The following is a 16,302-nucleotide window of genomic DNA, read 5'->3' on the forward strand; positions in this document are numbered from 1 at the left end:
AGGACTCTGGCTTTGGTGAAGCAGTCACAGTGGTAGGGAGGAGCCAGCAGAATGAGGCTGCCCTGGACACATTGAGCCACTGGCTTTTCAAGGAAGCCTGATTGGTTTGGCACTGGAAGAGGGAAGGCTGAAGGGTTGCCTAACCAGATCCAGAAGGACCAGGATCCAGAACTCTACTCTGTTGTAAGGAGGCAAGAATGTGACCTCACGATTAGCCTTATGGAAAGCTTACCTTTCTAGAACAAACCACCGACAATGAATTCTAAAATCCCTACTTAAAAAGGAAGCTACCATGCGCTGTCTGGAAAGTGAGCATTCAGCTAGAAGTCCTGGTCAGAGCCAAGCCACACGTGCTCCTGCCTTCTCTAAATAGAGGCAGAGAACCAGGTCAATGACATGAAATCAATGAGACCCATTCTAGAACAGCAGTCAGGAGCCCGCACCAGTGAACCAGGGTAAAATGGAGCTCCCTTACCTTGGTCCTGCTGGGACCAGTCTCCTGGACTCAGCTCACCAAGTGTAGTCCCGGACAGGTACCACTGGGACCCCGCGTTGGAAGGGATGTCTGTGAAGTTGGCAAATTTATCCAGGGCAATCCACTCTTCTTCGGTGACACCTGAGAGCCGTGGGAACGTGTAAAATAAGGTCTGAAAAGAGAGTTGTGAATTCTATTATTTTCCTTAAAAAATAGAGGGAGAAAAACAAAACCAAACCAGGTGTTATTAGTGCTAGTGCTTTTCTCAAGCCACCCTCAACTTACAGGCTCTCAGGCCTCAGTACCTCTGTAGGTATGCTTCACTCTGCCCTAGGACATTCAGAGTCACTTAGGGACCCCAAAGAGCATGCAGGGCCTCTCTCCAGCACTAACTACATGTGACTACTATGCTCTTTCTCAAGCACTCCATGATTCAAAGGCCATTGTTACTAAAGAGAAACATATACCTAAAGGCAGTGTCCTGGCCACCAGCCACTCATCCCATGCTCAGTTCCACTGCAGACATCCAAAACCTGTATCCTGGCTCAACAGTGTAACCCACTGTATGATGTGGGGTGAGCCATGAAGGCTTCGTCAGCTTCAGCTCATCGTGTGTGTGAAGGTGGGTAAATGGAGCCTATAAGACCACAAGGCCGCCATTCTGTTCCTCCCTCTCGAACTCTCAACCTTGGAAAGGCATGTGTGAGAGAAAACCCCAAGCAACAGGCAACTGAAATTGAAATGACGCCCAATGCACATGTTTTCAAGGGCGGTTTAAAGGCAGATACGGTTTGTTTCAGGGTAGTTCTAAGGCAAATATGGTTTGCTTCATGCTAGCCACATTTGTGCAAATTTAAACTGGTGTCATATTGGAGAATAATGGTTATCAGTTGGGCCTCCTGAGCCCAGCTCTGAACACTAAGGCTGGTGACAGAGTCTGGTGGGCCATGAACTCCCGGACTCGAAGAATACGCATGCAATGCCCACTGCTGCTCCTCCGCTCTGCCTCCTGGTATTGCTAAGGATAAGATAACAGCTGAAAGCAAGGGGACTGAGAGAAGACTCAGCCTGGGGGCTGCCTGGTACAAGGTGGATGGGGTGCTCGAGAGCCCTTAGGAAGGTCTCAGCAGAGGGCTGTGGAACCGAGGAGCACCAACGACGTATGATAGTGAAAAATCCTAGTATGTCCTATCTTGAGAAGAATGATATCGGTAGAACGACAAAGCATTTGTTCATTTGTGTATGTGTATGTATAAATGTGTGTATGTATATGTGTACATGTGTGCATATGTGTGTGTGTGTTTAGCTAGGCTCCCAATATAGACCCCCAGAGGAAAAGTCGCCTGGGTCAGGTGCTCTCACTTCACAGCTAGGTAGACAGCACAAACAGTGCCATACTGGAGTTGAAAAGGGTGTAAGGATGCCTGGTGCTCTATGTAAATTAAGAGTTAACACTCTGATGCCATTTATCTTGACTGCACTATGTATGTTGACAGTTTTTAGAACTATTTAAGCACTCTGCTACTTTCAACAAAGCAGCGCACCATTTGCCATCCATTTCATTACCCAGAACCTGAAAGGACTAACTGCCATCAACAAGAGATCTTTGGTTCTTGCATTGGTAACAGGCTTCAGTACAAGAGAGTCTCACCTGCACACATGTTCTCTCACTCACTTCCTTTTAGAAATCTGTTCTGATTTCTGCTTAGTTAAATACTCCCTTCCGTGTTTACAAGCCAGACACTGCCAGAGAAATAGAAAGTGAGAATGACTAGCCAGTTGTCACTGCTGAGGGGTGAACCGCAAGCACATTCACAACTTCAGGGGGTCAAGGGGACAGAGGATGAGCCTATCACAGCCTTCAACAGCTGGGGCAGGAAAGAGCATCAGGGCTGCAGACAGCAGACGGCTTACAGGCAGCACTCTCCGCTTACCTCCAGACTGTAGTCCTTCAGGGGGTGAAAGGTGGAGAAGAAGAAATGGTCCTGGATGCGCTGCCAGTTCTTCCTGGCATTCCTGAGGGGGAGAACAGGAAGGGAACAGCTCTGGAGGGGAAGTCAGTACAGTACCTTAAAGAATTCTCTATCCCTGGCTCATATCCCATACTCTCCAACATTAATGTATGTTCTAGTTCTGTCTCTGTCTGCCTGTCTCTGAGGTTGTGGTTTGAATGAGATGTGTCCCCCATACGCTTATATATTTGAACACTTGGTCCCCAGTAGGTAGTGCTGTGTGGAGAGGATTAAGAGGTTTATGGCCTCACTGGAAGAAGTATGTCACTAAGGGTGGGCTTCGAAAGTTCACAACCCCACCCAACTTCTAGTTGTGATCTCTCAGCTTCCTGCTCTTGCTGTCAGGCATCTTCAGCAAGGTGAACCCATCCCCCTAGAACCGTAAGCCAAGACAAACTCCCTTCTGTAACTTGTGCCTGGCTATATTTATCAGTCGCTAACAAGGGACTACTGGGGATTAATCCCTGGGACCTCATGTATGCCCGGTGAACACATTGCCCCTGTCCCCAGTATGCAATGTGCATTTTAAACTGCCACAGAGATAAACCGCCACATAGGAATGTTCTCACTTTGGTTGTGGTTTTTGAGATAGAGTCTCAAGTTCATGAGGGTAGCCCTGAACTCTACCTCCAAATGCCAGGATTACAAATAACGCACGGCCATGCCTAGTTTTTTTTTCTTCTTCCTTTAAACTAAGCATCGTGCTGCTCACCTACAATTCCAACACTCAGACACTATCGAAAATCAAAGAACAAAACAACAAAGTTTTGCTTTGTTGTTCTTTGCAGAACTGCAGCTTGAGTAGGCCTCATGCTCTCCAGAATGTGCTCTACCACTCAGCTAGCCCACAGAGCTTTATATTTTGAAATGGAACTCAAGGATGAACAGAGAAACTAAGTAATGCTTTCAAAATCAGAAAGAAAGAAAGAGAAAAGGAAGAAAGGAAGGAATAAAACCCAGGTCAAACACAGGCATTGTCCAGTAAAACCTGAAGAATGTTGAGAACATACTTCCACTGTGTAGCCCAGGCTAGCCTCAAACTCAGTCACATAATACAGACCCAAAACACCCATCACCTCTGGGGTTGGGGGTCCCTGTGTCTCTGCCTGGCAGTGGACCCTTCTCTCCAGGAATCTTACTTAGGCTGCGGTTTTCACTCTGAAGGCACACAACAGTATCCATTTCAAAACCCAAATGCACCGACCACGAGCAAGGCAAACCCAGCCACCAGGTTTGAAAGGCAAAAGAAGCAAGCAAAAGTCATGTGACAGGACAAACCATTTAGAACTGGGACCATCAGCGGGAACCGTGCAGCGCTGTCAGGCTACGTGACTTCCTATACTTTGTTTTGCTCTTTAAAGAATTTTCTGCATAAGTTCCTTGCACCTCACCTTCCTCACTATGTTTTTGAAGAAATGAACAAGAAGCAGTACTTTAAACCTTCCAGGCGTCTAAACACAAACACAGTGAACTGTAGAGAGGTAACGGGTCAGCCACTCGTGAGCTAAACCCATGGCTATCCAGGTTCCATCCCTGCTCACGCTGCCTGTGCAACCCCAGCTGTGTTGTTAAACTGAGCTGTCTTCTCTCTCACTCTCCTCCCTCCTGTCCATTTTCCCCCCACCAGCCTCAAGTCTAAGTCAGCAGCTTCCCTCTCACTATGCGGGCTGCCTTGGACATGCTTCTCACCCAAAGCCGAGGCCACAGATATTGTTCACCGTCATCCCACTCTAACTCTTCAGTTCTCTGAGTACCTAGAGTACTTGCCCCATGTCCCCAGCACTGCCTTCCTTCAGTGTCCCGCCTGCCACCAATCTCCAACTCCCAAAGCCCCTCCTCCTGCCCAGATGTCTCTTCACTCACTGATTCCTGCTGTTTTGGAAGTCACAGATAATGTTAGTTAAAGGACTTCTCTAAGCTACATGTATTTACCACAGTGCCTTTTGCATTCTCATCCCCTACTGAGAGGTCTGCGCACTGGGGTGACTGCTGATGGTCACTGAGCCAACTGTGCCACATAAAGACAGGACCTCTGTCTACCTGGCCTGCTGAGGCGTGTGCCGGCCACAGAGGTCTCAAAGGGGGGGTGTGCACTTAGAGAACAGAGAAAGCATAAAGCTCAGAATGCCCGATTCTCATTGACTGTGTCCACATTTGGGACGAGGAATTTACTAATTTATAGTAATAATAAGATATATGGGATCCGAGCCAACAGTTTTTAGGGACCAGGGACCTTAACCCAGGGTCCACAGGCAGAGAAAACAACTCAATGCTCAACAGTCAGCCATGATCTCACCACAGAAAGCAATGCTCAGTTGGAAGTGGGCAGCAGAAGGGTGAGGGGCCACTCTGAGGTCAATCTGGCTTCCTGAAGGCTGCCTGTCCGCTGTGCAGAAGCCAACTCAAGAGTTTTACAAGGCTCAAATAAAACTCCAATTCGGCCCAGTGTTGGTGGCTCATGCCTTTAATCCCAGCACTTGGGAGACAGAGACAAGCAGATTGAAACCAGCCAGATCTACAGAGCAAATTTCAGGGCAGCCCAGACTACACAGAGTTCTGTCTCAAAAAACAAAACAACCAAAGAACTGAAACCCCAATGTGGATTCATCATCCATCTATATGTCTTAGCATCTGCTGCATGGGGCTGACCCAAGTCCTTCTGTGCCCTAGCACAGAGGGACAATGACATAAAAGAGAATAATGAGGCTCCCCTACGCTCTGCTGGAAGGAACAGCCGTGAGGTGTCCTTACCCTGCTCCGTGCATGCTCTCTGCTTGGCTGAGGCTGCACTCGATGACTGTGGTCCAGGCGCCACACTCTTCAAACTGCAGTGCTTTACACAGATACCAGGCCTTCTTGAGGGCTACCAGAGCGTAGAGTCGAACGCTGAAGTTGTGGCTCAGACACCACTGCAGGGCCACGGTGAGGGCTTGCTTCAGAACCAGCTTCTGCAAAGACAGAAGAAACAACCTGAGGATGTGGCAGCCATGAGCAGGGCTGGCTGTAAGGAATGGAGGACTGACAGAGGCCCAGCTCTGGCAAGCCTCTCACTGGCCTGGCTCTGGGGCTGCATCTTCCTCCCAGGCAAATGATCGGCAGCAGCGCTCACAGCTGTCTCAAGGAAGAACAGTTTCAGGTGTCCCCATTCTTCTGACGGCTACAATAGGTCCCCCTTTCCTACGACCTAAGTTGACATCAGTCTTCATGCCGGTGTGACCATTATGAGCCATTATGTTCTAGAAATGTGACCCCACCTTATTACATGACTGTTGCAGCAAAATTAAAAAAGGGGCGCTCGACCTGATTCCCGCGAGTTCCCACTCTGCCCAGAATCCGCCCACTCTTGCTGTTTCTCAGTTACCACTTTCACACACTATCTCCTTGGTGGTTGTTGCCGTGACCGAGACTCGCATCGCATTCTGAGGGCCATGCTAGCATGGCCCCATGCCACACTAGCCCCAAGCATTTTATAACCTATCATGGTTTCCTGTCAGACTGTTCACATTCCCCACTACCCAGTGGAATCATTACTCAGCAAACTGGAACCCAACAACCAGATTTACATGTTAAATGCTCAATGTATAATACATCCACACAATTAACTTACAGCCAATTGCTAAGGATATAAACTGCCCACCTAGATAAGATATATTTTATTCATCTAGACATACAAAGCCCTGTATACATCTATCCCTTAAGAATAGATGTGCAGAGAGGAATCTTAACATCCGCTGCCATGTTCTCTCGGCTGCTCTCTCCCTCTCGCTCTGGTCTCCTCCTCTCTAAGACTTTTCTCCTGCCCATCCTTCCTTCTCATCCAATGACAGGTCTCGTTCTATCTGTACCTGTCTTTACCTGCATAATGACATCAATCTACACAGGACGCAGTCTGAAAAGTAAGGAAGTATCCTATAGGAGTCCCACTTTTGGAGAACCTGAGGTATTGACCTTCCTCCACTGAGTGCTGAGCCCCTGAACTCCCTAACAGCCACCCTGAGCCACTCAGAGGCACAATTAAGAAGCAGGCATGGGATACTTGAGAGACAGCAACAGGACAATCAGAAGTTCAGGGTCAGTCTGGGCCAAGCCCACGAGGACACTTGACAGTCTAAGATCAGGTAGGGAAGAGGACGGGTCTGGGAGTTGGGGAGGGGTGGATAGGATCAAGCAGCCTTGTAAGAGATTCTCAAATATCTAATAAAATGAGGAAGAAACACATCTTAAAGAGCACTAATCATGAAACAAACAACAAAACTGTACAAATAGATTTTTTTTTTAAAATATTAGAACCCCCCCAGTTCATAAATTCTTCTTGCAAATAATTCAAACTCACCTTTTCTGGAATATTCTGAACAATGATGTCCAAATGTGATAAAACGGATAAAAATGTACAAATGCTTGTTTTAATTTTTTCTTCACCCTGATAGAGGATGAGATAGAAGAATCGTCATTCGGGGCTTAACTGTGAAGAGAGGCTGCTGGACCCTGGGCAGGCAGAGGTGGGAGGCAGCCTCTGCCCTCTTCCCTGAAGCAGCTTGTGCTTGCCATGTGTAGGACACAGGACTGAAAACCAGAGAGGAGGGGCGCTCCCTGCAGCCCAATGCAATACAGGCAACACTGAGAGTACATTCAGACAGCACCGGATAGCCTCACATGTACCAAGCCCCTGGGCCAGGCCTATAGGACAGGAGTGGGGAATGGGGTCAGGACACAGAGAAAGCTGGTAAAAAGAGCAAGATAAATAAAGACACAGGGCAGAGGAGGTGAGAGTCTCACTGACCCTTGGGACAGTATCTTACTGTTGCATACAAGGTGACAGCCATGAGGAAGAAGTGCCATTTAGAGCCCCAGCCCTTGCAGATACATATGGATATCAAGACTCTCAGGGTACAGAACCACCAAGAACAGATGCTGTTTACATGGTTAGGTAGCTGTCCAGTATCCTAGCAACCCAAACCTGGGTGATCTGGGCGTCTATGCTCAAGCACAGTCACAGGGCTGGGATCCAGGAGGGCAAAGAGCCCACTATGGCCACCAACACTCATCAAATGTGATTTTCACACAGCATGAGAGCAGGGTGACGTTAATACTGTCAAGTGGCTAGACCTAGAGTCACAGAAGGGACAAGCCTCTGGGCGCACCAGCGAGGGATGACCTAGATTGCGTTAACTGAATTGGGGAGAAAATGAGCTGAGCATCACCATTCATCTCCTCCTGCTTCCATGTGACGTCACACTCCTGCCGCCATGCCTTCCCCACCATGATGGTCTGCACCCTCAGACTGTGAGCCAAAGTGAACCCCTCCCTCCTCAAGTTGCTTTTGTCAGGAATTTTATCAGATGAAGTAACTAGTACATGTGGGAAAGGGTAAGGTAAGAGGTGGTGCCAGCCCACACGAGATAGAACAGTTACAAGCTAACGCTTGTCTGTAGGTGGATGGCAAGTGTTTCCTTCTGTACCTCTGTGGTCATTTGAATATGCCCAGAAAGTGGCACTCTTAGGAGGTGTGGCCCTGTTGGAAGAGGAAGTGTGTTGCTATGGGTATGGGCTTTAAGACCCTCATCCTAGCTGCCTGGAAGTCAGTCTTCTCCTAATGGTCTTCAGATAAAGATGTAGAATTCTCAGCTCCTCCTGCACCATGCCTGTTTGGATGCTGCCATGCTCCTGCCTTGACAATGGACTGAACCTCTGAACCTGTAAGCCAGCCCCCAATTAAATGTTGTCCTTTATAAGAGTTGCCTTGGTCATGGTGTCTGTTCACAGCAGTAAAACCCTCACTAAAAGACCCTCTATTTTGGTTGTTTGAATTTTCCCTTCTAAAGCTCTTTTCAAAGGGAAAGAAGCAATTCACCCCTCACCTTCCTTAAAGCATCAAGCCAGGACCCGGCTTGGTATTACACGCTATCCATTTGCTTGGCTTCTTTGTTCTGTTTTGTTTGAGACAGTGCCTCACTACGAGGCCCAGGCTGGTCTGGAATTTCTGATTTCCCTGCCCCAGACTCCCAAATGCTGGGCAACACCATGCCCAGCCTCCCTTACATCTTAATAACAAAAACCTCTCTCATCTTCATTTTGTCAAAATTAGAACAAATCAGAACACAAGACAAACTTGGAGAACTTCTGTCGCCCAGTGGCACTCAGGATGCACAATTATAAACTACAGTGTCAACATTACAGCCACCAAGGGACAGAAACGGGCACTGAAGTGAGGTGCACCTCCACAGCCACACCCTCTCCTAGTTCAGAACAGCGGAAGAAACCCTTACTTACGTAAGAAAAACACGCCCAGAACTTTGGAAGAAACTCAGGAAATTTATGAAGGATCAATATAATAAGCCACTCAATAAAGTATTTTATGGACGCTTGATTGTTGGTGAAGCCAGCATGGAAAACCTTATCAATAATTCCATGTAAGAAGTTCTGAGGGAGAAAGCATACATTAAATTGTTAACGCACTATAACTTTTCAATAAAAAAAATCCTCCCCAACTGAGGCTGGAGAGATGGCTCAGCAGTTACCTTACAAAATTTACCAAAAAATTCCTACCAAAAGGTTCTGCAAAAAAAACTTCCTTAAGAATGATATCCCTCTTTAAAATAAAAAATGTAACAGGCATTAATTTTAAGTGTGCCTATGAGGTTGGACTCAGCAGCTTCAGGCTGTTCTTGCTGAAGACCTGGTCACACTTCCTGGAGCCCAGCACTTGTCACTCCGGTTCCAGGGGATCTGACATATCTTCTGGCCTCTGTGGGCACTGTACACACACAGCACACAGACATACATGCCGGAAAACACTCACATACATGAAATATGAGACTGACTTTGTGCTAGAGCATTGGGAGCACCTTGCTTACTCAATCCTCAATTCTATGATGAAGGTTTTGACCATCTAGATTCTGCTGGGGGAAGATGCAGAAGTCTAATAATTTCCCTAAGTTATATACTTACTTCATGTCTGTGGGTGGTGCTTATACATGCAAATGTTCGTATGTGCATGGACTCGTGTGCAAGTATGTGTGCACATACATATGGAGGCAGGCCAGAGGTCATCAGTGTCAGGTGTTTTCCTCAGTCACCCTCCACTCTCCCCAATTTGGATAGACTGACTGACCAGCAAGCTGTAGGGCTCCTCTAGTCTCTACTTCTTTAGCAATGGGATGGCAGTGTGCTACCAAGCTTGGATCTTTAGGTGGGTACTGGGGAGTGACCTCAAGTCCTCCCACTGAGCCGTCACCCCAGGGCTCAGCCTAGTGCTTAAGCGGAAGCATTCATGCACAGCTTATTCCACACTTGGACCCAGCAGCTCAGAAACCCTGTGATAAGGAGCACAGCTCCAGGCAGTGAATGCATCCATCCAGCTGGTCTCTCAGCTCTACGGCCATCCCACCCCACTCCCAGCTATTCTTTGGCCTAGACCATGAGCTTCAAGTTCACCCCTCCATCTCACCTCTCCTCTTCACAATTGTACCTCTGCCTGACTATGATACAGATGTAAGCATCGGGAGAAAAGCACTTATTTACATAAGCATTTTATATAACATTTACTTAATAGGCACATTTAAAAATAATGCCTGTTACATTTTTCATTTTAAAGAGGAAAACCACTCTTAAAGAAGATTTTTGTAGAATCTTTTGGTAAGAATTTTTTGGTAAATTTGGTAAGAAAATTTTGGTAGAAAAATGGCAAAAATAATCATATTTTTTAAAACTACATCTAGTTAATGTGTTTATGTATATATTTATATATGTATGTATGGGTGTGTGTGTATATATGTAGGGGTGTGTGTGTTTGTGTGTATGTATGTACATGTGTGTGTGTGTATACGTGTGTGTTGTGTGTATATATATGGGGGTGTGTGTGTGTGTATGTGTGTATACAGATGTGTGTGTGTATATATGTATGGGTGTGTGTGTGTGTGTATGTGTGTACACATGGAGAGGTCAGGACATCTTTTGGGAGTCAGTTCTCTCCTTCCATGATGTAGGTCCCAAGGACTGAACTCAGACTGTCAGTTTCGGCAGCTTCTCTCTGTGTGTCTGTCTCTTTCTCTCACTCTCCTCCTTTCTCTCTGTCTCTGCCTCTCTCATACACAAGATTGTTTTTTTAATGAAAATGATTTTATAACTTGACACAAGCCAGAGTCATCAGAGAAGAAGGAGACTCAGTTGAGGAAATGCCTCCATGAGATCCACTTATAGGACATTTTCTCAATTAGTGATCAGTAGGGGAGGGCCCAGCCCACTGTGGGTGGAGCCATCCCTAGGCTGATGGTCTTGGGTTCTATAAGAAAGCAAGCTGAGCAAGCCAGGGGAAGCAAGCCAGTACGTAACATCCCTCCATGGCCTCTGCATCAGCTCCTGCCTCCTGGTTCCTGCTTTGGTTTGAGTTTCTCTCCTGATTTCCTTTGGTGATGAATAGCTCAATAAACCCTTTCCTCCCCATTTTGGTCATGGTGTTTGTTTCTTCGCAGCAATAGAAACCCTAACTAAAGCACAGAACATGAGAACTGTCACACCTGATCAAATGCAGGGAAGAGGACAAGCAGAGTCTGCCACACACGGTTCTTCACCCGGTGCTGGAGGGAGTTCTCGTGGTATCGAGTTCTGGACCTGGATGCTGACTCATCCTGGAGAGACGGGGTGGGAATCGGTCAGTGTAAAGCCTCCTACCACACCTGTGACTAAGAACGGTATCAGTGACAACTTCAAACCTGAAAGGTGTTACAGAGCAACATTCCATACACCTCTCTTTCTGCTCAGTTGTCCTAGTTGAATTTGAATCTACAATTCAATTCCAATGATCAACCATTCAATGCCACCTCTAGACACAAGGTGGCAGCACTGTGTCCGTCTGCACAGCAGAGTTTTTCTTTCTGGCTTTCAGCAAAATCAGCCAAGCGGCCCACCTCTGCAGGGTTTCAGCTCCTCAAGGGTGACTTTTGTCACCAAGTCACTGCTGAGCCAAGAAGCCACTGAAGAATGTTATATATTGTGAGATTCCTTTAAGATGAAACGTACATCTGTGGGGCTATTTTCACCAAAAGTGGCCATGTCTTCACTTCAGCCTCTCAGAGACCTTTCTAGATAATGTTCTGCTCCTCTATTTTCAAGTCTACTCAGACTCGAGGTAGCCAGGGAAACTCCACTCCCTCTGAGACAGCCCCCACATGCAGCTCCCACAAGGAAGGACGGGACTTTTTTTCCATGAAAAATAATTCCTAGGTTTTATATACCAAAGCTGACCTTCTTTGTTCAGAGAACAAAGTTTGTGAACAGTCCTGTTTTAAGTAAGCCACTCAAGCATCCACAAGGTCAGACCGCAGGGCAGAACTGTCCACTAACGGAACAGAAGAACCACGGCACAGCTCAGTGGTAGAACAATCGCCTAGGTTCCATTCTCATACTGACTACACTCAATGCCATGCTATTTTCTCCCAGATTTATGAAACCCATCCTTCAGATATTCTACGGGTCATACGTGACTTGGTGGGTGATCTGGCAAGCTCAGAAAAGCTGGTCATTTTTACCCTATGAGTAAGAAAATTTTGTCAATCGCAGAGAAACATCGGGAACCCAATTTGAGCCTGACAGCAGTTGAGTCTTAAGACAGGTAACTGGGTTGGTTAACACTGCAGCTGGACACCATGTAGAGTCACTGAAGGAGAAGATGCTGAGTATGTCTGTGAGAGGCTTTAGGTTAGGTTGGGGTGGGAAGACCCACTCTAAATGCAGGCTGTGTGATTTGATGGGCTGAACAGAGACAGTGAGCTCAACACCCATGTTCACCTCTCTCTGCTCCCTTGACCATGGGCTCATTGTAGCTATCTCTGCCTTCCTGGTCATGGTGGACTGCACTTTGCAAACCTGGAGCCAATATAAACCCTTCCTTCCTTACGATACGTTTGTCCTGTCTTATTTTATGACCAAAAAAAAAAAAGTAGTGGACACAGCAGTGTTTAAGGAATTCTCAGATCCTCTCAGGGTGCCCCTTCCTGGATGTCTGCTGGTTTCATACATAGATAGTGTGTGCATGTAACATGGGAAATGCAACATGTCTGGACTGGCAACCAAAGATACACAGGTAAAGGCTACAGGGCCAAGGGAATGAAACCTGAGAAGCTTAGGTAACAAACGAAGCCTTAATTAAACCACAAACATCACCATTGGGCTTTCTGTGGTAAAAGGTGATTAGAAATACTCCATGTCTCCACACGTTCCGGTCAAACAAAGGGCAATTTCCTTCTAGACCATGGCTGAAAGCAGAGTTAGTCTGAGGCAGGATAAAGACTCCTTCTTACCTTATCCAAGAGCTTGATGGCAAGATCTTCTAAAAATAACTTGTGGTTCACGTCGGAGCCATCGAGCAGACACAAGAATTTGATGGCACAGATTCTCACGTAATAATCTTCTCTCTTGGTGCTTAAGATATAAAAAGATAAACTGTGCTAATATGTTTTAGAAATAAAAAAAATTACAGCCACAGTTTTGAACCAAATGTACCAAGCTCTCCCCTGAAGCATGCTTGAGATTACGTAGGTCTATATTTAATGAATATCTTTTTTAATTGGGAGGCAGTGGGCAACAACAAACAAGTACTTCACAGAAAAGCACAGAATGGGCACAGATCCACACAGACCTCAAGGATCTACACGTATGCGCGTGCGCGCACACACACAAACACACACATGCATGCACACACCCACGTGCATACACATATACACACAAACATGCATGCACATATGCACACACATGTACACACACATGCACACGCACACACATACATGCATGCACACACCCACATGCAGGCACCCACGTGCATACACACACATACATGCATACACACACATACATGCACATACCCACGTGCATACACACATACATACATACACATGCATGCACACACACACATGCACACACATACACCCACATGCATGCACACACCCATGTGCATACAGACACACCCACACCCACATGCATACACACACATGCATGTACGCACACACCCACATGCATATACACACACATATGTGTGCACACACCCATGTGCATACACACATACAGACACAGACACAGACACAGACACAGACACACACACACACACACACACACACACACACCTGTCCACACCCTAGTATGAGAATGAGGAACAAGAACAAGCATATGGGCTCACACCTCCATGGCCTGTGTCTGCCTCCTATTACACAGTAGTTCCCACATGCTCTGACTGTCTGCCCATCCACATCAAAGTGAAACTGTTGGTATTTCCGCATCTCAGGTCAACTCTTACATTAATAGATATCATCTTAATGCACCAATAAGCACTTGGCAAGACCCACTTGAAAGACACACTGACTACTATGTCAGAGCAGCCCAGCAATAAACAGAATACATTAAAAACAATTAACTGGACTGGAGAGATAGACCAGCCGTCTGTAGGACCCCAGTTCAGTTCCCAGCACCCACATCAAGAAGCTCACGGCCTCCTGGAACTCCAACTCCAGGGATCTAAAACCCTTTTCTGGGCTCTCTAGGTGTCTGCACTCACTCACGTGCACAGACACAAACGCACAGACACACATAAGGAAAACTCTTTGAGAACAATTACAACTGCTCACATTTAGGGCAGCATGGCAGATGACATAAAGTGCAGCGAACCCTGGAGTGAACATTTACTCACAGCGATCACCTGCTGGCCTTAAAATCACAATAAATGATTTCACAGTCTTTTCATATTTCAAGCACGCATGCGGGTTTATGAAAGAAGATGAGAAAACAAGAGTTGAATAAAAAGCCTTTGATAAGCTCTAAAAACTTCAATTTAGGGCTGGTAAGAATGGCTTATGGGGAATGCTTTTGACAAAGAAGCCTGGGCACCTGAGCCCCACACTCAGCCAAAAAACCCGACCTCAGAGCCTTTCATTCACTCTATTTTTATATACGATGTATTCACTTGCCAAAATGGTAACAACGAATTCTATAAATTTTACAACCAAATACAGGTTTAAAGAATAAAGTACACGACTGCCTCCACCCAGAGCCCCTCCCGTAAGCAGGAGGGGGAGTATATTATCTGAAGGCATGTCCTTATTTGAGCTAGGGTACATTACATTTTTGAATGCTTTTTACCTAGTAAATTGTGGAGATACAACTAAAATGTGTGAGCAAAGAATATTTTTAACTAATTTTTAATTTTTTTTACTTTTATTTCATGTACATTGGTATTTTGCCTGCGTGTATGTCTGTGTGAGGGTGTTAGAACCTCTGGAACTGGAGTTATAGACAGTTGTGAGCTGCTATGTGGGTGCTGGGATTTGAACCCAGGTTCTCTGGAAGAACGACCAGTACTCTTAACCACTGAGCCATGTCTCTAGCACCAAAATTTTATTTTTTTTTCAAGGTTTATTTATTTTATGTATATGACACTGTTGCTGTCTTCAGGCACACCAGAAAAGGGCATCAGATCCCATGACAGATGGTTGTGAGCCACCACGTGGTTGCTGGGAATTGAACTCAGGACCTCTGGAAGAGCAGTCAGTGCACTTAACCGCTGAGCCATCTCTCCAGCCTCCTTTTAACACATTTTTGAAAGCCTATGTTATGTATGGTTTGGATGGGAAATTCCCTCTCAGGTTCATGTGCTGAAGGTATATTCCAAAGGGGTAGAGCCCCATTATGAAGTTTATGGAACCTTGGGAGGTGGGGCCTAGATGGAGGAAATGAGTCACTGGGGGAGGAGGGCCTTAACATTTACAGCCCTGCTTCACTTCCCATTTCTGTTTGCTACCAAGCTCTGGATGCCATGGCCATAAGCCTGAAGTCACAATGGGCTGTATTTCCCCAAACCTCTCTTAAGTTTCCTGTTAAACATTTAGCCACAGTAGTGGCAGTGATAGTGGCGGTGGTAGTGGCGGTGGCAGTGGTAGTGGTAGTAATACAGCTTATTCATTAAACCAGATATAATGAGAAAACGTTCATTACATTTATGAACAGCAGAGCTATAGAAATGGATCAGCAGTTAAAAGGACTAGCTACACTTTCAGAGGACCCGGGTTCAATTCACATGGTGGGCCACAATCTTCTTTAACTCCATTTCCAGGGATCTGACACCCTCTTCCAAGCTCTGAGGGCACCAGGTATGCATGCAGAGCACTGATATCCATGCACGCAAAGCACACATATAAGATAAAAATAAATGAATCTTTTAAAAATATTATGAATAAAGACCACCACAGACATTAAATCAAGTGGAAGTCTCACGTGCATCAAGACACAAAAATAGGCTGCACTTACTTCTCTAGGATGATGTTTGCTGCACAGCCTTGTCCAAGGTTTTCTATGAAGGTTTGGACATCCTGAATGAGTCTTTAAAATGTGGAGAGAAAAAGAAAACAGGCTCAGCAAAACTGAATCCCCAAAGATAATATTATAGCCTGGTTGAATGCTCAACACAGGTAGGACCCCACCCATGAGTGACAAGCTGACCTCGGCATTGTTACCTCTGATCACGCCTAAACACTGTTCCAAACACACAAGCCTCCAGGACAAGTTCACTGTAATCCTTAGCACTGGAGAATGACCCCTGGGCCACACCGGAGGCAGCTGCTAGCCAAGATTGGCAGCAGTGGTGTATCAGAATATTGAAGACACCTGATTTTATGGAGGACATTTCAATCATCTTACACATAATCTGAAATGAGACACAACACTCAGGTTAACCTTTGACCCGGTTGGTTATGAATACAATTAGCAACATAATAATAATTAAAGTCAGCAACATAATACCAAATAAAACCAGCAACATAGTAACGACTAAGA

At 46.0% G+C, this 16,302-nt stretch overlaps 1 protein-coding gene across 1 annotated transcript in view; it reads right to left on the reverse strand.

Annotated features, from left to right (window-relative positions):
- Positions 1-16,302, reverse strand: part of Tarbp1 (TAR (HIV-1) RNA binding protein 1) — a 49,680-nt gene that overhangs the window by 4,031 nt on the left and 29,347 nt on the right. Inside the window, exons 18-26 of the mRNA XM_032887405.1 lie at positions 15,984-16,174; positions 15,778-15,849; positions 12,786-12,906; positions 11,004-11,114; positions 8,758-8,907; positions 6,821-6,907; positions 5,239-5,435; positions 2,410-2,491; positions 476-647 (exon numbers count right to left, since the gene is read on the reverse strand). Coding sequence (XP_032743296.1) covers positions 476-647; positions 2,410-2,491; positions 5,239-5,435; positions 6,821-6,907; positions 8,758-8,907; positions 11,004-11,114; positions 12,786-12,906; positions 15,778-15,849; positions 15,984-16,174 — 1,183 coding nt within the window. The remainder of the gene's footprint in view (positions 1-475; positions 648-2,409; positions 2,492-5,238; positions 5,436-6,820; positions 6,908-8,757; positions 8,908-11,003; positions 11,115-12,785; positions 12,907-15,777; positions 15,850-15,983; positions 16,175-16,302) is intronic.

Source organism: Rattus rattus, chromosome 17, assembly GCF_011064425.1.
Source record: "Rattus rattus isolate New Zealand chromosome 17, Rrattus_CSIRO_v1, whole genome shotgun sequence".
NCBI classification, from domain to species: Eukaryota; Metazoa; Chordata; class Mammalia; order Rodentia; family Muridae; genus Rattus; species Rattus rattus.